The sequence below is a fragment of the Capra hircus genome, chromosome 13 (genome assembly GCF_001704415.2).
Source record: "Capra hircus breed San Clemente chromosome 13, ASM170441v1, whole genome shotgun sequence".
In the NCBI taxonomy this organism is placed as follows: Eukaryota; Metazoa; Chordata; class Mammalia; order Artiodactyla; family Bovidae; genus Capra; species Capra hircus.
This window is the reverse complement of record NC_030820.1, coordinates 62,483,761-62,507,324: the sequence shown is the minus strand read 5'-3', so window position 1 is coordinate 62,507,324 and position 23,564 is coordinate 62,483,761. Positions and strand designations below refer to the sequence as shown.

Genomic DNA, 23,564 nt, shown 5'->3' with positions numbered 1-23,564 from the left:
TCGCAAATAGATGTTTGACGAGGACAACTTGCATACGTACCTGTTTTCTTTCTTTCTTTATTGGAGTAATCATATAATTGCTTTACAATGTTGTGTTAGTTTCTGCTGTGCAATAAAGTGAACCAGTGATATGTGTACATATATATATATATCTCCTCTTCCTCTTGAACCTCCCTTCCCTCCCCCATCCCACCCCTGTAGGTCATCACAGAGCCCTGAGCTGAGCTCCCTGGCTGTACAGCTGCTCCCTACGAGCTCTCTGTTTTATACATGGTAGTGTATGTATGGCAATGCTGCACTCCCAGTTCAGCTCACCCCCTCCTTCCCCTCACACCTTGTGTCCTCACGTCTCTTCTCTCTGTCTAGGTCTCTATTCCTGCCCTGAAAACAGGCTCCTCTGTACCACTGCACCTGTTTTCTTGTGAGCTTTTTTTTTCTTCCCCTTGATAGTATTTTATGTGGAAGATTCTACTTGCAGGGAATCTATACACTGATGTGGCCCTATTTATTGTCCAACAGCATCCCAGGTAGGAGTGGAAGATGGAAACAGAGTAGATATGAGGGCTGGTTGAGGTCTGTGAGGTAGTGTGTTTTTTCTGGTAATGATCACACCTCATCTGTCTAGTGCCCAGGGTCAGTGCCCAGGCACTGGTGTGAGACAAGACTAGGTTTGAATCCCAGCTCTGCCCTACTCACAAATGTGTGAACTGGGCCAATTAGATCTTCTGAATCAAAATTTTCCTTTCGGTATAACGAGAGTATTCTTAACTGTAGCTACTTCACGAGGCTACTGTAAAGCTAAGAAAACACATGAAAATGCTCAGATCTAGGCCTGGCCAATTCAACAAATAAATAAAAGTGGATTCAATAAAAAACAAAGTGATTATATTGATTGCATAAGATTCACAGAGTAAAATATATTTTCCCACTGATTTAATCCTGACACAGTCCCTGTGAGGGTTATAGGGGTTATTAGGACCCCCATTTCACAGATGAGGTAATTGAGGCCTAGAGAACTGTAGTGCCAGGACCAAGGTCGATATGGAACTCACAGTTTCTGAACAGGGTTAAAAAACAGGTCTCCAGAGGTCCAGATCCAGAAGCCCCACCTTCCAGCCTTCTTCCCCAACACCAGGGGTTCTGGGTTCTTCTCTGTCCAGTGTGGAATTCAGGCTTTTCTGTATTCGACTGTGAAGAACAGGGGGTTAATCTCTTCAACTCCTTTCCAATTTCGACGTGGGGAGTGTTACTCCTTCCCCAATCCCTCAACAGCCAGCATCGCGCTTATCCCAGAGGGCGGGGCCTGTCAGCGTTAGACACCGCACCCCACACTAAGCCATACCCACAGACCGAAGTTCCCGCCCCACAGTCGGAAACCCGCAAATCTCCTGCACTATACGCCCGCCTGCGAAGTCCCTTGCAGCTCGATGTCTGCCTCTTAAACTCAAGCCCTGTCCCTGCAGTCCAGCGCTCTGCCATATGCAGCCCCACTCCCGAGTTCAAAGCCTCGCCCCACGATCCACTGTTCTGTCTCTTTTTCTCGTGATCCCACGGCTGCGAGCTACGGCCTCGGCCCTCGACGGCTTCGCCTGGCTGTCTCCTGCGCAGGATCTTAGGGTCCAGCCCGGGACACGAACCCAGGGCCCCGCCCACCCCACTTCATGCTCTCATTGCCTTAACTTTGGGTCCCGTCCGGACACCCTTATGTCCCCATGCCCATGTTGTTGTCGTCAGTGGCTCAGTCGTGTCCGACTCTTTGTGACCCCATGGACTGCAGCACGCCAGGCTTCCTTGTCCATCACCATCTCCCAGATTTCGCTCAGACTCATGTCCATCGAATCGGTGATGCCATCCAAGCATCTCATCATCTGTTGTCCCCTCTCATCATCTGTCGTCCCCTCTCATCCTGCCTTCAATCTTTCCCAGCATCAGCGTCTTTTCTAATGAGCCGGGTCTTCGCATCGGGTGGCCAAAGTATTGGAGCTCCAGCTTCAGCATCAGTCCTTCCAATGAATATTCAGGGTTGATTTCCTTTAGGACTGACTGGTTTGATCTCCTTGCTATTTAAGGGACTGTCAAGAGTCTTCTCCAGCACCACAGTTCGAAAGCATCAATTCTTCGGCGCTCAACCTTCTTTATGGTCCAACTCTCAAATCTGTACGTGATTACTGGAAAAACCATAGTTTTGACTATATGGACCTTTGTGGGCAAAGTAATGTAGTCTCACAGTATATCCTCTGGCTCTTGGAACCCGCCACAGCCCCTTCTGGCTTGCCGGTGACCACGCCCCTCGCTGTTAGCCACACCCACATGCAGCCCCGCCCACCGAGGCTCCACCCTCAGCGGCCTGGGGTAGGGTGGCGGCTGGCCCAGCTGGGCCCCCGCTGCCCTCAGCTCTGGGCGCTGGGTCGGAGCGGGCCGGGCACTGCGGGGGCAGGGCGAGCGCGGCTGCCCGGGGGCTCGGAGGCGAAGATGGCGTCAGGCAGGCGCGCCCCGCGCACCGGGCTGTTGGAACTGCGCGCCGGGGCAGGCTCGGGGGCTGGTGGCGAGCGGTGGCAGCGGGTGCTGCTCAGTCTAGAGGAGGACGCGCTGACCGTGAGCCCCGCCGACGGCGAGCCCGGACCTGAGCCCGGTGCCCAGCGGGAGCCGGAGCCCGCGCAGCTCAACGGCGCCGCCGAACCTGGCGCCGCGTCCCCGCCGCTGCCGGAGGCGCTGCTGCTCCAGCCGCGCCGCGTGACGGTGCGCAAGGCCGACGCCGGCGGGCTGGGTATCAGCATCAAAGGTGGGCGCGGGGGCACCGAGGGCACGGGTCTTGGTGTCTGTGGGACCGCTAAGGCGCAGGGATCGCGGGGGCTGGCAGCGTATTGAGGACGTGGAGTTGGTGGACTTCTGTCCGTGGTAACGGCTTCTGGGAGGACAGAACCGAGGGCACCAGAGCACCAAGGTCGGAGAGGGCTTTGAGGTCTCATTCAGAGGGCACAGGTGTGGACGGCTTTGGGGGCACGCCAAGGGCAAGTGGGTGGGGAGTTGTTTGCTGAGGTAAAGAGGTCTGAGACTGATTGCCTTTCAGGAGTTGCATGGGTATCAAGGACAAGAGGGACCCCAGTAGAGCAAAGGATAGAGAAGGGAGACTGAGGCCTGGGGTGCTACTAGGCAAAGGAGGAGGAAGTCTTCAAGAGACAGTCAAAGTAGAAGGGAAGGAGGGGCAAGGTCTGGAGTGGGAAGCGTTGCTGGGATGGCGACTAGGTGGACGTGCCAACTGGGCTGGGCTCACAGACAGGGGGCTGCAAAGGACCTGGAAATCTGAGCGCCTAGGAAACCTGTATGTATAGGTGAAGAGTCTTAAGTGTCCACCATCACAGCACTGAGATGGGCTTTCAGCCCCCAGTACTGACAGCTTTCTTTAAGGTGCAACCCAGACTGAAGTCCAGAATCACCTGTGTGAACTTGTGTGGTAAGATCCCATGGACTGTAGCTTGGTAGACTCCTCTGTCCTTGGGATTCTCCAGGCAAAGATACTGGGTTGCCATTTCCTCCTGCAGGGGATCTTCCCGACCCAGGGATAAAACCCACATCTCTCATGTCTGCTGCGTTGGCAAGCGGGTTCTTTACCGCTATTGCCACCTGGGAAGCCCTTTTCCATCTCTGGACCTGAGTTTCCTCAACTATATAATGAGAGTAATGATAGAATTGGGATGTTTCTATGAAAATAGGTGTCCAAAATACTCAGTCTGCCAACACATAATAGGTGCCTAGATAGTTATTGCTGTTAGATGAGAGGAAAAATGAAGGTCAAGAAAGACTCCCAGAGTAAGTAACCTGGTGCTGAAAAGTCCGCACACCCCAGCCGCTGCGTTCACCATTTCTTCCTGAGGGGGTGGGGATGGTGGTGACTTGGGTACCATTGTGTGCCGAGTGCTATGCCCAGTACTCTAGGCTCAGGACCCGCTTCATCCTGGCAACAAGTACTAAAAGATAGGAAGTATAATCTTCATTTAGCAGGTGAGGAAACTGAAACTTGGAAAAGTAAAATGATTTTCCTAGGATCACACAGTTGGTGAGTGACAGAGCTGGGATTTGAACCTCAATTATCCAGCCACTAAAGAGTGTTCAGAGAAGTTGATTTTTCCCCAGGAAAAGGAAAGACAATATCTGAACCTAGGTCTCCTGGTTCCAGAACCAATACTCTTAACCCTCTGGTAGGCTGCGAGTCAGGCTCTCAGATACCACGCTATTGCTGCATCCTCAAAGATGGAGGAAAGTTTGGAAAAACTCCAAACTTCCATGCAACCAACCAAAGGGATCTAAAAGGGGGGTAATGAGAAAGCCAGGGAGTGGACACCTGTTTTGCCCTCAGCACCAGCGTGGGTTAGGGCAACAGATCAAGGCAGAAATTGTACACTCTGTGTTAAAGCAGGAAGGAACTTAATGTTCATATAGCATTCCATTTTGCAGATAGACTGAGTCTTGGAGAGGAAGAGGACTTTTCAAGGTCACATAAAGTTATTCCCTAGCTTTACTCCCAGATGGGGGTAAAGGAACTTTTAGGAGGTGTCAGGGGGAATACCAGCTCCATTCAATTCTTTTTGTATGGAGACTGGACTCCTGTTGCTGTGTTGACCTTTCCTTTAGGGTCCAGCCCAGCCCAAGGCATTGAGGAATGGCCATGGATTCAAACTGACTTGAAGTCCCTAGTTTCAGGTAGAAGAGGGCAGAGAGATACTGGGTTGGCCAAAAAGTTCATTTGGGGTGTTCCATATCATCTTATAGAAAAACTCGAATGAACACTTTGGCCAACTCAATTTAAATAGAAACTCTTTCCTTTCCTAGGCTTCGAGCTCTGTGCACTGCAGTGAGCAAACTGCTGGGCCTATGTGGGGGTCCAGAGAGGCATTCCAGTCCTACTTCTGCTACCAGTCTGTTGAGTGACCTTGAAATTATGACCTCCTCTCCCTGGGCCACTTGTTCCTCATCTTTGAGGATGGAGCAATAGTGTGGTATCTGAGGGCCTGACTTGCAGCCTACCAGAGGGTTAAGAGTGTTGGTTCTGGAACCAGGGGACCTAGGTTCAGATATTGTCTTTGCGACTAATTAGCTGGGTGACCTTGGACAACGGATTTGTCTCCACACTTCAACCTTCCCAATAGGAATCTGAACATGCCTGTGTGATTGGGTATCGTGAAGATGCAATGAGACAAGATTGAAAGCATTTAACACAGTGCTTGGCACTTGGTATGTGGAACTAATGTGACTGTTATCGATGTTTATTATTTTTAAAGGACATTCAAGAGTTTATAAATAAAGCAATATGGTAAAATGTATTAATATTTGATTCTTTTGTCTTTTTGCATCAGAGATGCAATTCAGATAGGCTTTTGAAATCTCTAGACTTTAAAGCCCTGGTTTCTAGCCTGAGACCTAGGTTGTGAAGCTTTCAGCTTTGTGGCCATAGCAGTAACTGACTTCTATCTTTATTCTCAATTAGAGGTTATCAGTGAGTTCCCCCATTATGGGAAACTCACTTAAAAAATAAGAAGTTATTGAAGAATCATGTAAGTTCTTCCAACACTGGTGACCACCCAAAGCACTTAACCAAAAGATCCATTATAACATTATAAATTTAGAAAATGCCTTTTAGGTATTATTAGTGCCCCAAACTTCTAAGGCTCTTTTCTGAGATTCTCTTTGCCCCGCACTGCTGCTTTCCCAGTACTGGGCTGGACACAGTGGGAGACCTTCAGAAATAATTTTGCCTTGTTGTGACTCGCAAGTGTTGGAATGTATGCCTCAATTTCTTCCTCTTTCTGTGCTTGTCCAGGGGGCCGAGAGAACAAGATGCCTATTCTCATCTCCAAGATCTTCAAGGGCCTGGCAGCTGACCAGACGGAGGCCCTCTTTGTGGGGGATGCCATCCTGTCCGTGAATGGGGAGGACCTTTCCTCTGCCACCCATGACGAGGCGGTGCAAGTCCTAAAGAAGACAGGCAAAGAGGTGGTGCTGGAGGGTAAGCACTGGGGACCCCAGGGATGTTCAGTTCTTCCCTACAACCCCCCAGGCCTCAAGCAGTGGAGTCTGGGAGGTGGGCAGGGTTGAAAACAGAAACAGAACTTGGAGACCTGCCTTGAGACATTGGTGTGGTGGAGAGAGAGCCGCTTCAGAGCCAGACAGATCTGGACTTCATTTCCTCTCTTCCACTCCCTAGCTGTTTGACCTTGGATGAGTCACTTCATTTCCCTGAGCCTTAGTTTTCTCATCAGTAGGGCAGGGATATAACTTCTGCCTTGCTGGGTTGTGGGACTAGGATGAAAGGTCCATGGTAGGAACTGCCACTCGGTGAGTGACACGGGAAGAAATGGGTGGGGACTGGGGGAACAGGAGACTTAGAATCTTGCCTGAGAAACCAGGGGAGCGCTCAACTCTGAATCCTCCTATCACCCAGGGGCCCTAGAACCCTGCGACCCATCCTGCCTTGGGAGGGTACTTGGCCTTTATGTAGCAGGACATTGGCTGCTTCTAGCCAAGATCCAAGAGGAATATGTTTTGGAGGGGAGGGAAACTTGGTGGCTCCCTGCCCCTCTCCCCTCACTGTGTGGTCTTAGCCGAGACCTTTGCTTCCTCCCGGCCTCAGTTTCCCGTCACTTATTATAGTCTCTTGCTGGGGTGGTCCTGCTTCTGCCTTTTGCCATCTCTGTCAGGAGGTTTCTGCTTTGCTCAGCCCATTCGTCAAATTCTACTCTGTCAGTTCCGGAAACCATGGGGGCCCGAGGAATGTGTCTTTGGCTCCTGGCCCAGAACAGGCACAGGGAGGTGGCGGGGGCTGATGGAGAATGCCACGGCCAGCGAAGCTGCTGCACTGAGCCCCAGGCCCAGGTCCCGACAGGTTGCCAAAGATGTCTCCAAGAGGCAACAGAAACCAACAGGCTCTGGATGCCTGGGTGATCTTTGGCATTCTTGTGGCCCTGACCTTGATACTCTCTCATTTCGTTTTATTTTATTTTTACATTTTATTATTTATTTAAATGTACTGTGTGTCTATTCAAATGCTGCTGTTGCATTTTTAAATATACACTTAAAGCTGACTCTGCGGGATTGATCCCTGAAAGCTTAAGGATATCAATCATATTTTAACAGCAAAGTTAAATAACGAGATCACACATAAAGGAGATGGATATAGCAGATTTTCTTTCCACATGCCTCATCACTTTGATATTTATAGCCAGCAATGCAGTTTGAAATAGTTGAAATTCATCAAAATGTCATATTTCGGTTGACTTGAAAAGCTCTTTTAGTCTCTGCTGTTTGAAAATTTAGTTCATAGATGGTAAAATTTCTACTGTAGACATGTCTCTAATCCACACTGAGGTCTCCCTCCCCTCCTCATCTTTAGGTAGAGAACGTCTCTTTCTGGGTTCTTAGTGTGGATCATTCTGAGAAGGTAGTATCTTTGAGTGTTAGACATTTGAAGCATTTCCTGGTATTGGGGCTAATACCCAAGCCTCTGTCTACCTCATTCACTCCATTCCTTCCTCATTAAAGCCAAGATGCCTTTCCAGAGACCTACTATGTACCCAATGTGCAGAGCATTGGGGTAGAAGGTAAACTGGACCCAGGGCCTGCCTAAAAGAGCCCACTATTGAATGGGGGGACAACATATGAACACTGTCTAAAAATGGGACGACAGAGGATGAGGTGGTTGGATGGCATCACCGACTTGATGGACATGAATTTGAGCAAGCTCCGGGAGTTGGTGATGGACAGGGAAGCCTGGTGTGCTGCAGTCCATGGGGTTGCAAAGAGTTGGACACGACTGAGCGACGGAACTGATTCCACACAAGCCATTTAAAAATCAGCATCTACAGTCCTGTCTGCTCTGAAATTAATCTGGCCTTGAGCAAGACCCTCATCTTCTCTGGGCCTCAGATCTCATATCTGCTGGGGTTAAGCTAGATCAGAGATATCCAATAGCTTTCATTCTGAGTGTCAGTTTCCTTGGTAGCTCCTGGGAGTTCCATATTTGGAAACATTGGGAGGTCTTATCTGAACTCAGCAGAAAGGAACTGGAATTGATTTGCAATGTTTAGTGCAGATAGAGAAGGGAAGAGATATGGTATACATACCATCCCAAGACTGGGGGTCTCTGGCACTTGTGTTCTCTAAAACTTTTCTTTGAGCAAGATCTTTCCTTGGCAAGCCCTATTGCAGGCTGCTGGGTGGAGCCTGGCCTGCCTCTTGCCCAGCATAGGATTTGGCACACAGTAGGGTGGAGAAGGGGATGCCTACCCATTCCTGTTTTCTTGCCTGGAGAATTCCACGGACAGAGGAGCCTGGCAGGCTACAGTCCATGGGGGTGCAAAGAGTCAGATTAATATTTTCACTTTTTTCTGTTAGTAACTCCTCTCCTGTCCCATCACATTTACATAGAATTGGTATTATTTCCTGCTTAAATGTTTGGTAGCAGTCTCCAGCAGAGAAGGCGATGGCACCCCACTCCAGTACACTTGCCTGGAAAATCCCGTGGATGGAGGAGCCTGGTAGGCTTCAGTCCATGGGGTTGAGAAGAGTCGGACACAACTGAAGCGACTTAGCAGCAGCAACAGTCTCCAGGGAAGTTACCCTTATAGAAAAGTTTTTTTTTATTTGCCACGCTTTGCAACATATGAGATCTTAGTTCCCTGACCAGGGATCAAACCCAGGCCCCCTGCAGTGGAAGTGCAGAGTCCTAACCACTGGATCGCCAGGGAAGTCACGATTTTAATGTCCTTAATAAGACAATTTAGATGATCTATGTTTTCCTTGAATGTGTTTTGGTAGTTTACGTCTTACAAGGAATTTGTCTATTTCATTTAAGCTGCCAAATTTCTTGGCATAAAGTTGTTTATAATCTTCGTGTATTTTTCCTCCCTGTTGGATGAAAGCACTCTCCTGCTTTCTCTTTCTCTCCTCCTCCCTTTATACTGCTCTACTCAGTGGTTCCAAGGGGATTCTGTCTCACGGAGCAGATAGCTAAGCAAACCTACCAGATCACCATTTTGTCATGGGTGCTGAGATGGAGTCTGCCTAGAGGTCAGAGGAAGCAGTGGTTTCCTCTCTCTAAATGGTCAGGAACGACTTCCTGGAGGAGGGATGCTGGCATCTGATGAACAATAAGCAGAGGTGGGAATGGGGTAGAGAAAGGGCATTCCAGGAATGGAAGTTGAGCAAAAGGGAAGGGTGAAATGACTTGACTTCCCTGGGGAACTGCCTGGGAAGTAATTCAGTTTTATCTGAGCTTAGGTGTGAGGAAGCGGGTGGAGAAAGAGGAGGCTATTCAACTTGACAGATCCTGCAGGGCCTTGAGTGCCAGAATAAAGGAATTTGGATGGAAACAGAGCTATTGCAAGGGTTTTTCAGCAGGGGCTCACACGGTCAGCTTTGGGCTTTACAGCATCAACCTGATTTGGAAGGAGGCAACAATAGATGCAGAATGGCAGCAAGGAGGGAACTTCCCTGGCAGTCCAGTGGTTAAAAATCCACCTTCAAAAAAAAAAAAAAATATCCACCTTCCAATGCAGGGGATGTGGGTTCAATCCCTGGTCAGGGAATTAAGATCCCACATACCCGGAGCAACTCAACCTGTGTGCGGCAACTACTGAGCTTGCGTGCTGCAATGACAAGAGTCCGCGCACTGAAATGAAAGATCCCTCATGATGCGGTGAAGATTCAGTGGGCCCCAACTAAGATCCGAGGCAGCCAAATAAATACATAAATATTAAAAGAAAAAAGAATGGCAGCAAGGAGGCTGGGGCCATGAGCAGAAGGGAGATCATGATGCTTTGACCTAAGCAGGCTTGGATAAAACAAGTCTCGAAGCTGTGGGGCTTCCCAACTGGCTCAGCATTAAAGAAACCACCTGTGAATGCAGAAGCCTCAGGAGGTTGAGGCTTTGATCCTTGGGTCGGGAAGATCCCCTGGATGAGGGCATGGCAATCCACTCCAGTACTCTTGCCTGGAGAATTCCATGGACAGAGGAGCCTGGCAGGCTGCAGTCCATAGGGTCACAAAGAGATGGACATGACTGAGCACTCATGCATGCACTTGATGTTGTAGCCTTCTTGTTAGTTTTTTTTTTTTTTCTTCCAGCTTTTTCTTAGCTGAAGTCTGTCTCAGCTGCTCTCCAGTAGGCTTGTAGAAGGAGATAATTCCACCCAAGGCAGCAAAGGGCTGGGGGCGAGAACTGGGGTCAAGAATCTTTGAATTGCACAGGTGATCTGAAGAGCCTGGAAGATGTGAGGAAGCTAAGATGCTGGGTTGTGGCTGGTCCTTGAGACTTAGGGTAGTTTGTGGAGAACAGGCAGCTGCCCTAGTCTGGAACCAAAGCTCCTAGAAGCCTCTCTGGGCCTAGGTTGCTCCCCAGCACCCAATCAGTGATCACATTATTCAGAATTTCCCCACCCTCATCCCACTTCTTAAGGCCACCTCCAAGGAGACAAGGGTTTCCCTAATAGCTCAGTTGGTAAAGAATCCGCCTGCAATGCAGGAGACCCAGGTTCGATTCCTGAGTTGGGAAGATCCCCTGGAGAAGGGATAGGCTACCCACTCCAGTATTCTTGGGCTTCCCTTGTGGCTCAGCTGGTAAAGAATCTACCCGCAATGTGGGAGACCTGGGTTTGATCCCTGGGTTGGGAAGATCCCCTGGAGAAGGGAAAGGCTACCCACTCCAGTATTCTGGCCTGGGTCGCAAAGAGTCGGACAAGACTGAGCGACTTTCACTTTCACTTTCCAAGGACCCATGGCCTATCCTTTGGATGTGAATTTGGCAGGGTAGCAGGGCATCTTTCCTGAGGTCTGGGGCTTGGTAGGTACAAAACTCCCTGAGAACATCCTTGAAGGAAAGCTGTCACTGGCAAACTGCTGTTGCCAGCCAGAACCCTATATACCTGGCCTAAGGGACTCAGCAAGCCCAGCCTGCCTTCTGGACCTTTTCTTTTTTTTTTTGGACCTTTTCTTCTGTGAGGTCAGGATTTTGCACAAGTGTCTTGAGCCTATTCTCCGTTAAAGGGATGTGTTTGTGATCAGAGTCTGGGCCCAAGCTGGCAGCCAGTACTCGTCTGTCTGCTTCTTAGAGAGGCCCATTGTGTGCACAGATCTGGAGCCAGGTCCTTGGAGACTGTGCCTGGGGGAAAAGGGAGGGATGGTCAAATGCCTCCACTCCCTCCATAGCCCCTCAGCAAGGCTGGCAACAGGGAGCCTTTGACGCGTTAAAAAATAATGCTAAAGGAAATGGATAAAGTCAATTTTAGTACTTTGTACAGAGAAGATTCACCTCACATAAAGATCAGGCTTTTAAAAGATACAGGCAGAGAATAGTATGTACATAAAAATACAAAGAATAGTCAGAATTGCTATAATTCCCATTTTACAGACAAGGTCACCAAGATTTGTTAAAAATAAGTAACTTCCTTCAAGTCATACAACTAATAAATTGGCAGACTCGGAATTCAGACCTAAGGACTTCCCTGGCATGCTGGTAGTTAAGACTCTGTGCTTTCATTGCAAGGGACAGGGGTTCAATCCCTGATCAGGGAACTAAGATCTTGCATGCTGTGTGGTACAACAACAACAACAACAACAAAAAGAATTCAAACCTAGATTTCTCTGATTGCAGAGGCCACTGTTGACTCTGCCTTGGATAATACCCACTTCTCAGGGTAGTTTGCAAGATTAAGAAATAAGGCATGTTATGTGCTGAGGCCAGTGTGCATAAGTAGGCACTCATTTATGTTTATTTTGTTTGCTATTTATAAGGATGAGACAGTGCACTTGAAGTTTATGGCACAGTGTCTTCCACACGGTAAGCATTTGATCAATGTCCACCTTTGTTATCATCGTATCAGCAGCAGCAATTTTTGTTTTCTCCAGTAAACTTGAAGGTCTCTGACAGCAGGAATCATGTGTAGTTTGTCTCAGATCCCCAGGCCTGGCGCCAAACCTAAATGCTGGTGAGTTTGGGGGAAGTGATCCCTAGGAGGGGACATCTCTGACTCTTTCTACTTTGCCTTTAACCTGTTCAATTGCAGTTGACTTTCCTAAATGTTTAAAAGGGGGTTCCAGGCTCATGCTGGATTCGACTGACTCCTGAGAGTTTCCATTATGAGTCCTCAGAACTCCAAGACCAGGTCCTTGCCAGCCCGTCCTCTGGCAGATGGGTACTGCGAGATATCCTGCCTGAAATTTGGCTCCATATATCACCACTGTCAAAAGTGGGATGTTGTTAACTGATGCAGCTAATGTGAGGTCACCCTGTTCAGTTTAGGTGAGTGTAGCTATGCCTGAGAGGTGCCTGAGGGACTCTTGTCCTGGGAACAGAGGCGTAAATGGAGCCCTTGTCCAGTCCCCACCATGACTGCAAGGACCTGTTGTTCTAATCATTGTTCTCAAGAAAACATTAATTTGGCTCTGCACATATATGGCTTAGGGCCATATGATTCCCCACAGACAAAACTTGGCTTAATCCAGCTCTGGCCTGTTCCTTGGATCTTTGATTAAAATGCTTGTGGGACACTGGGGGCAGGTTTTGGCCTCTATTAACAATAGAAGCTGGTTGCTGATGGTAGCGGAGGGAATTCTAACAGTAATGATAAGAATGTTAGTAATAGTGATGGTATGTCTGCTGTTTATTGAGCACCTATAATGTCCTGGATACTGTGCTAAATGCCCTCTGTATGTTTTCTCATTGGAGCCTCGAAACCACCCCTATGATTCAAGGTATATCATTCATCTCATTGTACAAATAAGAATATTAAAACTTATAGAGGTGAAGCTACTTGCCCAAAGTTACACAGAGGCAGAGATGGAATTTGAAGTTAGATCTGTCAGATGTCAAAGCCCATGTTCTTAAATGCTTATCCTGCACTGCAAGCCATGTCATCCATGTGAGACTCAGTTTATTCAATTTATTCAACTGTTAAATAGAACAGTTTAGCAATGGATCAGTCTCATTGAATTGGTGTGGTTAAGTGATGATATGTCAGTGAGATTTGAGCTTTCATGCTTGGTATATAGTAGATGCTCAAAAAGTGTTTCTTTCTTCCCCTACTAAGATCCTAGTAGGCTTCTTGAGTTGATGAGGGCCTTGTCTTTGAATCCTGGCTAAGATGGTTTGGAATGTGGTATATTTTTGAAAAATAGAATTTTTAAAATGTCAAAAATAATATACACTTAAATTAAAAAATGGAGAAGGAAATGGCAACCCACTCCAGTATTCTTGCCTGGTGAATTCCATGGACTGAGGAGCCTGGCAGGTTACAGTTTATCGCAGAGTTGGACACGGCCGAGTGACTAAGCACAAATGAAAAAAAAACCCAGGAAAGTGCAAAGCAATTGTCTTCTCATAGATTAACGTTACCCATGGCTAATATTTTCACACACTTCCAGAGAGAAGTTTCCATATTTGTTTTTATCATTGAGAAAGTTGAGGACCTCTTTCCAACTCAGCTCATGTGGCTCTGTTTCATTTTCTTTAATGGTTGCACAATATCCCATTATTGGGATTCAGATGTTCGTTTAACCAATATATCCTGAGCCCCTGTTCTATGCCAAGACTCGATGTAGGCACTTGGGACAGAGCTGTGAACAGGACTGAGTGATCTGCCAAGGAACTCATTTCTTGTATTTAGCAATACCATATTCAAGGAATTCACGTTGTTTCTAGCTTCTTGCACCATAGACAATGGTGTCATGACCCCTTCGTGCACCTGTGAACATTTATCTGAAGAGGATTCCTGGAAAGGGTATTTATTGCCAAGTTCAAAGTGTTCGTGTGCCTTTAGGATCTTGATAGATGGTGCCTCTTATACTGCATATATAGGGCTTCCCAGGTGGCGCTAGTGGTAAAGAATCTGCCTGCCAATGGAGGAGACATAAGAGATGGGGGTTTGATCCCTGGGTTGGGAAGATCCCCTGGAGGAGGGCATGGCAACCCAGTCCAGTATTTTTGCCTGGAGAATCCCATGGATAGGGGAGCCTAGCAGGCTACAGCCTATAGGGTTGCAAAGAGTTGGACACGACTGCACAAGGGTCTGGAAGGTGAGATTTTATTCCCCAGAGTGTTGCCCCAGACAACCCAGGCAGCTCTGCTGCAGGGCCTGCCAATGACTGGGAACTATTTATAGTCCAGGCTTGCTGGACTAACAGGACCTCAAAGGTCATCCCTTCCCAAGGGATGTCACAATATCCTGAGTGGACAGGTGGGCAGCCTGGACTTGAATCCTCACAATGCCCTACTCAGAGAGCTGGCATATCAGTGCCAATTATATAGGCAGGCAAACTGAGGCTCAGAGAGACCTCGGGACTTGCCTAGGCCAGAATGCAAGTGATAGGATCTGGATTGAAATCTTTGCCTGTCACCTGTGTTCATCTCCTTATTCTGTCATACTAAGAACAGCAGCAAAAATAATAACCAACCGCATTACGATTTGTTGAAGACCTGTTCTGTGCCAGGCAGGGCAAAGTGCTTTACAAGTGTTGGATCTCAGTATGCTAGGAGGTAGATATATTTTACTCTCATTTTAAGGATGCAGAAATAGAGGCTTACAGAAGTCAAGTCACTTGTTCAAAGTCACAGAACAGGGAAATTAAACACAAGCCTGCATCACTTGAGAGCCCAATTCAATGTCTCTAGCCTGGGAATCCTCAGGATTGTCAATATTCATTTATTTAAAGTATTTCTTATTTACTGATTACCTGGATATGTCAGGCACTATTCTAGATGCTGGGGATATCCTAATAAATAAAGGAAACAAGCCCCTGCCCTCGTGGAACCTACATTTTGTATTGAGGAGAGAGGCTGTTGACAGTAAGCAAGTGGATAGATCATGTATTTTCAGGCAGGGGCAAGTAAGTGACCACCCACTGAACAGACAAGGAACAGTTTGAGCTTAGAGGACAGGCTTGAGCCAAGATTCAAAACCAAGACATGCACCTTTATTGAGCACCAGGATATGCACTGGGTGTGCTGTGTTGAGCCAGAACGGATTTATCCCCTTCTCTCTGCAACACATAGGTTCCCTTCCAATTGTCCTGGGCCGGGCAAAGGGTCCTGCCTTGTCTCTCTTCCTTGTGTTTCTTTACCTTTTTTTTTTTTTGGCCATATCATGTGTCTTGCGGGATCTCAGTTCCCTGACCAGGGATTGGACCTGAGCCACAGAAGTGAAAGCCCGGAATCCTATCCACTAGGCTACCAGGGAACTCCCAGTTCCTTGTGTTTCTTGTGGAATCTATTCCTGGCTCCTTGGGGTCAGTGCTGGCTTCTCTCCTTGGCAGAGTTGGGAATCGGGGCCTCTGGAAAGGGCAGGGTGTCCTGTGTGTGTCTGTTTCTGCTTCCCTGAGGAGGAAGGGCCCAAGTGTCACTGTTTACCAGGTTCCTGGGCCAGAGGTTTGGCTGGAGAGGGTGTGGACACCAACTGGGTCTATACTTGGAGGCTCAAAGAATCCTGGCCACAGGGCCACATTCTTGCCCTCAGCTCTCCAGGCCACTGCCTTTGGGCAGCCCCGCCCTGCTTGGTCGGGTGACTAAGGCAGACATCAGAGGCAGGGAGACCTCAGAGCTAGGCTATTTACGGCCACACTCTGGGGCCTTCAGGACCCCACCCCCACCCTGGGACAGGCCAGTTGGTTTGTGAAATGCCAGCCCGGTTTCAGACATCAGCTGGTGTGCTGTCCGTTTATGGTGTGTTCCTGTGGGCAAGGAGAAGGAGGACCCACTTCCAGGATGGCCTGAGCGAGAGAGGCCTCTAGCAGTTTCTCTGGTTTCAAAACTGACAAATGTCCATTTGCTGAGTACATAGCGTCAGAGATCCCTGCCAAATTCTGGGGCTACAGAGACCAGTCAGTCAAGGTCCCTGCCCTCCCAGTGCTCTCAGCCTGGAGAAGGACACAGATTCCCATATGGACATATAGGGAAGTGGGGTCTAGGGACCTGCAGAGGTGGTGGGTATGCAGGATCTAGTGGGTACCTGGGACGGTTTTCTTGAGGAGCAGTGTCTGGGCTGAGCTGGGACCTCCTGGGCTGTGGCAACTTCTCCTCGTTGAATAAATCTTTTCTGTCCTGGCATTCATTTCTCCATTCACAGAACACTGACTCTGAGTTCGAATCAAACCCCATTTGTGTCGTCTTTGTGTGTGTGTGTGTGTGTGTGTGTGTGTTGCTCAGTTGTGTCTGACTCTTTGTGACCCCATGGACTGTAGCCTGCCAGACTCCTCAGTCCATGGAATTCCCCAGACAAGAATCCTGGAGTGGGTTGCCATTCCCTCCTCCAGGGAATCTTCCCGACCCAGGGATCGGACCCAGGTCTCCTGCAGGCAGATTGTTTTGCATCTGAGCCAGCAGGGAAGCCCGCTCCCAGTTTGGTGAGAAAGAAAGCCCCAACACACAGAAGCAGAGCAGAGTTCTAAGGAGTGTGGGCAGAACCTGTGTCAAGTGTTTTACATCATCTCATTTAATTCTACTGTCTCTCTAAGGTATACATTGTTATTCAGATTGAGGGCCAGGGAGGTGCATTACCTTATTCAGGGGCTTCCCCGGTGACTCAGTGGTAAAGAATCCACCTGCCAATGCAGGAGACATGGGTTCAGTCCCTGGGTTGGGAAGATCCCCTGGAGGAGGAAATGGCAATCCACTCCAGTATTCTTGCCTGGGAAATCCCATGGACAGAGGAGCCTGGTGGGCTACAGTCCATGGGGTCACAGAAGAATCGGACTCTACTTAAGCGACTGAACAACAATAACAGCAACAATGGCCACGCAGCTAGGCAGAGCTGGAATTCAAGCCTGAGAGTGCCTGTCCCCTAACCATGTACTAAGGTCATTCGGTGCAGAGGAAGCTGCATTTTCAAAGGTGTTTGGAAACTCCTACACCTTCTGAGAGCTCTGAGCAGGTCAGTATGATTGGATTAGAGGGCTAGTTGTGGCTGGAGGTGAAGCCAGCAAGGTAGGCAGGGCCCAGGTCCTGGAAAACCTTGAAGTTGGATGAAGAGTGCAGGGAGCCAGAGCATGGCTTTAAGCAGGGGAGGGGCATAGCTAAATATAGTAGGGAGATATATCAGTTGCACCCTGAATGGGGGTGGGGGATGGGTGGGTGCTGCATTAGTTGGGATGCTTTTGTCTGCAAGTAACAGGAACCCCATTCAGAGGCTTAAATGTTAAAGAAAATAGGTTTTCTTCCAGAATACCTAAAGTCAGCGTGGCTCCAGGGTAGATTAATTTAAGGCCTTGCATTCCTCAATGTGTGGACCCCAATCCTGTGGTCAAAGTGACTATCATTGCCTTAGAACAAACTCCCTGCTTTCTAGCAACTTCCAAAGGCTAGAGGAGAGGAAGGGAAGGGAGTATATTTTCCCTCACAGCTCATTGGACAGAATTATATTATCTGCTCCTTTCTAGGCCAATCACAAGTAAGAAGGATGGAATGATCATGATTTAGTCAGTTCAGTCGCTCAGTCATGTCTAACTCTTTGCGAACCCATGAATCGCAGCACACCAGGCCTCCCTGTCCATTACCATCTCCCGGAGTTCACTCAGACTCACGTCCATCGAGTAGGTGATGGCATCCAGCCATCTCATCCTCTCTCATCCTCTTCTCCTCGTGCACCCAATCCCTCCCAGCATCAGAGTCTTTTCCAATGAGTCAACTCTTCGCATGAGGTGGCCAAAGTACTGGAGTTTCAGCTTTAGCATCATTCCTTCCAAAGAAATTCCAGGGCTGATCTCCTTCAGAATGGACTGGTTGGATGTCCTTGCAGTCCAAGGGACTCTCAAGAGTCTTCTCCAACATCACAGTTCAAAAGCATCAATTCTTTGGCACTCAGCTTTCTTCACAGTCCAACTCTCACATCCATACATGACCACTGGAAAAACCATAGCCTTGACTAGACGAACATTTGTTGGCAAAGTAATGTCTCTGCTTTTCAATATGCTATCTAAGTTGGTCATAACTTTTCTTCCAAGGAGTAGGCGTCTTTTAATTTCATGGCTGCAGTCACCATCTGCAGTGATTTTGGAGACCCCAAAAATAAAGTCTGACACTGTTTCCACTGTTTCCCCATCTATTTCCCATGAAGTGATGGGACCAGATGCCATGATCTTCGTTTTCTGAATGTTGAGCTTTAAGCCAACTTTTTCACTCTCCTCTTTCACTTTCATCAAGAGGTTATTTATTTCCTCTTCACTTTCTGCCATAAGGGTGGTGTTATCTGCATATCTGAGGTTATTGATATTTCTCCCAGCAATCTTGATTCCAGCTTGTGCTTCTTCCGGCCCAGCATTTCTCATGATGTACTCTGCATATAAGTTAAATAAGCAGGGTGATGGTATACAACTTTGATGTACTTCTTTTCCTATTTGGAACCAGTCTGTTGTTCCACGTCCAGTTCTAACTGTTGCCTCCTGACCTGCATACAGGTTTCTCAAGAGGCAGGTCAGATGGTCTGGTATTCCCATCTCTTTCAGAATTTTCCACAGTTTATTGTGATCCACACAGTCAAAGGCTTTGGCACAGTCAATAAAGCAGAAATAGATGTTTTTAGAACTCTCTTGCTTTTTCTATGATCCAGCGGATGCTGGCAATTTGATCTCTGGTTCCCCTGACTTTTCAAAAACCAGCTTGAACATCTGGAAGTTCACAGTTCACATATTGCTGAAGCCTGGCTTGGAGAATTTTGAGCATTACTTGACTAGCTTGTGAGATGAGTGCAATTGTGTGGTAGTTTGAGCATTCTTTGGTATTGCCTTTCTTTGGGATTGGAATGAAAACTGACCTGTTCCAGTCCTGTGGCCACTGCTGAGTTTTCCAAATTTGCTGGCATATGGAGTGCAGCACTTTCACAGCATCTTTTTTCAGGATTTGAAACAGCTCAACTGGAATTCCATCACCTCCACTAGCTTTGTTCGTAGTGACGCTTTCTAAGGCCCACTTGACTTCACATTCCAGGATGTCTGGCTCTAGGTGAGTGATCATACCATCGTGATTATCTGGGTCATGAAGATCTTTTTTGTACAGTTCTTCTGTGTATTTTTGCCACCTCTTCTTAATAACTTCTACTTCTGTTAGGTCCATACCATTTCTGTCCTTTATCGAGCCCATCTTTGCATGAAATGTTCTCTAATTTTCTTGAAGAGATCTCTAGCCATTCTGTTCTTTTCCTCTATTTCTTTGCATTGATCGCCTTAGAAGGCTTTCTTATCTCTTCTTGCTATTCTTTGGAACTCTGCATTCAGATGCTTATATCTTTCCTTTCCTCCTTTGCTTTTCGCTTCTCTTCTTTTCACAGCTATTTGTAAGGCCTTCTCAGACAGCCATTTTGCTTTTTTGCATTTCTTTTCCATGGGGATGGTCTTGATCCCTATCTCCTGTACCATGTCACGAATCTCATTCCATAGTTCATCAGGCACTCTATCCATCAGATCTAGTCCCTTAAATCTATTTCTCACTTCCACTGTATAATCATAAGGGATTTGATTTAGGTCATACCTGAATGGTCTAGTGGTTTTCCCTACTTTCTTCACTTTAAGTCTGAATTTGGCAATAAGGAGTTCATGATCTGAGTCACAGTCAGCTCCCGGTCTTGTTTTTGCTGACTCTATAGAGCTTCTCCATCTTTGGCTGCAAAGAATATAATCAATCTGATTTTGGTGTTGACCATCTGGTGATGTCCATGTGTAGAGTCTTCTCTTGTGTTGTTGGAAGAGGGTGTTTGCTATGACCAGTGCGTTTTCTTGGCAAAACTCTATTAGCCTTTGCCCTGCTTCATTCCGCATTCCAAGGCCAAATTTGCCTGTTACTTCAGGTGTTTCTTGACTTTCTACTTTTGCATTCCAGTCCCCTATAATGAAAAGGACATCTTTTTTGGGTGTTAGTCTTGTAGGTCTTCATAGAACCATTCAACTTCAGCTTCTTCAGTGTTACTGGTTGGGGTATAGACTTGGATTACTGTGATATTGAATGGTTTGCCTTGGAAATGAATAGAGATCATTCTGTCATTTTTCAGATTGCATCCAAGTACTGCATTTCGGACTCTTTTGATGAGCATGATGGCTACTCCATTTCTTTGAGGGATTCCTGCCCGGGGTAGTAGATATAATGGTCATCTGAGTTAAATTCACCCATTCCAGTCCATTTTAGTTCGCTGATTCCTAGAATGTCCACGTTCACTCTTGCCATCTCTTGTTTGACCACTTCCAATTTGCCTTGATTCATGGACCTGACATTCCAGGTTCCTATGCGATATTGCTCTTTACAGCATTGGATCTTGCTTCTATCACCAGTCACATCCACAGCTGGGTATTGTTTTTGTTTTGGCTCCATCCCTTCATTCTTTCTGAAGTTATTTCTCCACTGATCTCCAGTAGCATATTGGGCACCTACTGACCTGGGGAGTTCTTCTTTCAGTATCCTATCATTTTGCCTTTTCATACTGTTCATGGGGTTCTCAAGGCAAGAATACTGAAGTGGTTTGCCATTCCGTTCTCCAGTGGACCACATTCTGTCAGACCTTTCCACCATGACCCGCCCGTCTTGGGTGGCCCCACATGATTAGCTAATGATCATGGTTAAAGCTAATAATCATAGTTAGCTTTAACCAATTAAGATTTTTTCCCCCTGGGCTGGGGAGAAGCCCAGCCTTTAGGGCTCAGGGTTCTGTTAGCAAGGAGAAAAAAAAAAGTAGGGTTTTTTTTTTAATGGTTTAACTGACAGAGAGGCTGTGATGTGCCCCATTTCTGTCGTCCCTTGAGACATAGTCTTGGGGTAAGTCATTGCTGTAATGGTGAGGATGAGTCATTTTTAGCCTAAGTTCCCCGTCTTTAGACCTAGGCTTAGTTCTTTCAAAAAAACTCTGCTCTTGTATTCAATATAACTTCTTTTCCAACACCGTCCCTCTCACTTTCACCCTTGTTTGCCTTGAATCCTATCTGAGCAGTCTCTAGTGACAGAAATAACTTCTTATCTGGTTCTTCCACGTAGCTGGGCCAAGAACTTCTTCCCCCTGCTTCCGGGTCTGTCCACCCACAGCCAGAGCCTACTGACTGGGCCTTGACTGCAGGCATCAGATAGCCAACAAGCCAGATGGCCCTGGAGGTAGCAGTGGCAGAGAAGAGAGGAAGAGAGGCTGTCCCAGGGCTAGCAGGCATAGGCGTTCTTCAGTAGGGCAGCCAAGGGGACAGCTGACTGGGAGAAGAGAGACCAGTGCTTGGGCAAGACATTAAAAAAAATTATTTATTTATTTGGCTGCACCAGGTCTTACTTGCAGCATGTGGGATCTAGTTCCCTGACCAGGATCAAACCCAGGCCCCCTGCATTGGGAGTGCAGAGTCTTAGCCACTGGACCACTAGGGAAGTCCCTTGGGCAAGACTTTCAACCATCTTGACATATACACTGTCCTCCTAGTAGCTCATTTTAGAGACAAGGAGACTGCTGCTCCTCAGAATTGGGCACAGGAGATGCTGCTGGGTCAGATGTGGCGGACAGCTTGGTTGCCTGCCTTTCAACCATTTCCCCTTCTTCTATGCTACCAGAGCCTGATTTAATTGAATGGGAATATGCTCAGCCCCAGGGCTTCCCTTTGCCAACAAAGGTCCATCTAGTCAAGGCTATGGTTTTTCCAGTGGTCATGTATGGATGTGAGAGTTGGACTGTGAAGAAAGCTGAGCACCGAAGAATTGGTGCTTTTGAACTGTGGTGTTGGAGAAGACTCTTGAGTGTCCCTTGGACTGCAAGGAGATCCAACCAGTCCATTCTGAAGGAGATCAGCCCTGAGATTTCTTTGGAGGGAATGATGCTGAAGCTGAAACTCCAGTACTTTGTCCACCTCATGCGAAGAGTTGACTCATTGGAAAAGACTCTGATGCTGGGAGGGATTGGGGGCAGGAGGAGAAGGGGACGACAGAGGATGAGATGGCTGGATGGCATCACTGACTCAATGGACATGAGTCTGAGTGAACTCCGGGAGTTGGTGATGGACAGGGAGGCCTGGCATGCTGCAATTCATGGGGTCGCAAAGAGTCGGACATGACTGAGCGACTGAACTGAACTGAACTGAACTGAGGGCTTCCCTGGTGACTCAGACAGTAAAGAATCTGTCGGCAGTGTGGGAGATATGGGTTTGATCCCTGGCTTGTGAAGATCCCCTGAAGAAGGGAACGGCTACCCACTCCAGTATTCTGGCCTGGAGAATTCTGTGCACAGACGAGCCTGGCAGGCTACAGTCCATGGGGTTGCAAAGTGTTGGACATGACTGAGTGACTTTCACTTTAATGTTCAGTCAGCCCCAGAGGCTGACTTGTGATTGGTCTAAATCAATCATGACTACTTCCTCTTACTAATGATTGTGCTAGAAGTTGGCATGCCAGTCCAGTTGGGCCAATGAAATACAAGGTTTCATGGCAGTATATACCTCTCTGATAAGAGGGAGGTATGAGTTGACAGTGCTTTTGCTGCCTATCTCCTTCCTTCCTGGTTTGGTCATGTAAGGGATCGTCGGCTGGACTGTGTTGCAGCCATCCTGTGGTCATGAGAGGAAGGCCAGGAGAATGGTAGGGATGCCCATCCAGGATCCAATGTCATTGAGTCACTGAACCAACCCTGATATTGCTTTCCTCTAGACTTCTTGTCACATGAAATCATAAATATCTTTCTTGCTTAAGGCACTAATATCATGTATTCTATTATTTGTAGCCAAACCCACCTAATTGATAGAGTAAGAGGGACCAAAATATTTTATTATCAATCAACATTAATTGATTGGTAATGGCTACCATGGACTTACCAGGTGGCTCAGGGGTAAGGAATCCACCTGCCAGTGCTGGAGACGTAGGTTGGGTCCCTGAGTTGGAAGGATTTCCTGGAGAAGGAAATAGCAACCCACTCCAGGATTCTTGCCTGGGAAATACCATGGACAGAGGAGCCTGGCGGGCTACAGTCCATGGGTTTGCAGGGTCAGGCTGAAGGACTAAGTACAGGCAGAAATATAATAGAAGCTCCTTGCTTCCTCAGGTAGTAGTTCAAGTCTGACGTGGCATCTCCAAAGTCTCAGCATCCACTTACTTCTGTTTTATTGGTTAGCCTTTTGGAGTATGGCTCATATTCTCCTGGTCAAGATGGTGCTCCCCTGGTCTGTGTTTCAGCTAGCTCAACCCTGTGAGGGGAAAAGGCAGGGAAAGGAAGGGTGTGCCCCCCTTTTTAATGGGCAGGACTTGGTAGCCTAACACATCTCTTTTGTTCTCATCCAGGCCAGACTTGGTCACATGGGCACTTATAGCTGCAAGGGAACCTGGAAATTGAAGTCTTAAGTTGGAAGGTTATCACTATTTTGGAGGAAAATTGGCAGCCTCCATCACAGGACTATCTCACGCAGCCCCTCCTTTTAGCAGATGAGAAGACTGAAGAGAGAGAGGCAAACAAGGGGACAGTGGGGGAGCAGTTCTGTCTCCTGACTCCTGTCTTGGTGCTTGCTCACTGCCTTGTTGCAGTTGTTGCCCATTCTCTTTAAGTAGTCATTTTGAAACTCTAACCACTTATACTTACGGGGTTAGA

At 47.6% G+C, this 23,564-nt stretch overlaps 1 protein-coding gene across 1 annotated transcript in view; it reads left to right on the top strand.

The window, feature by feature from the left end:
• SNTA1 (syntrophin alpha 1) overlaps positions 2,307–23,564 on the top strand; it is a 29,756-nt gene continuing 8,498 nt past the window's right edge. Inside the window, exons 1-2 of the mRNA XM_005688662.3 lie at positions 2,307–2,782; positions 5,819–6,004. Coding sequence (XP_005688719.3) covers positions 2,311–2,782; positions 5,819–6,004 — 658 coding nt within the window. The 5' untranslated portion in view covers positions 2,307–2,310. The remainder of the gene's footprint in view (positions 2,783–5,818; positions 6,005–23,564) is intronic.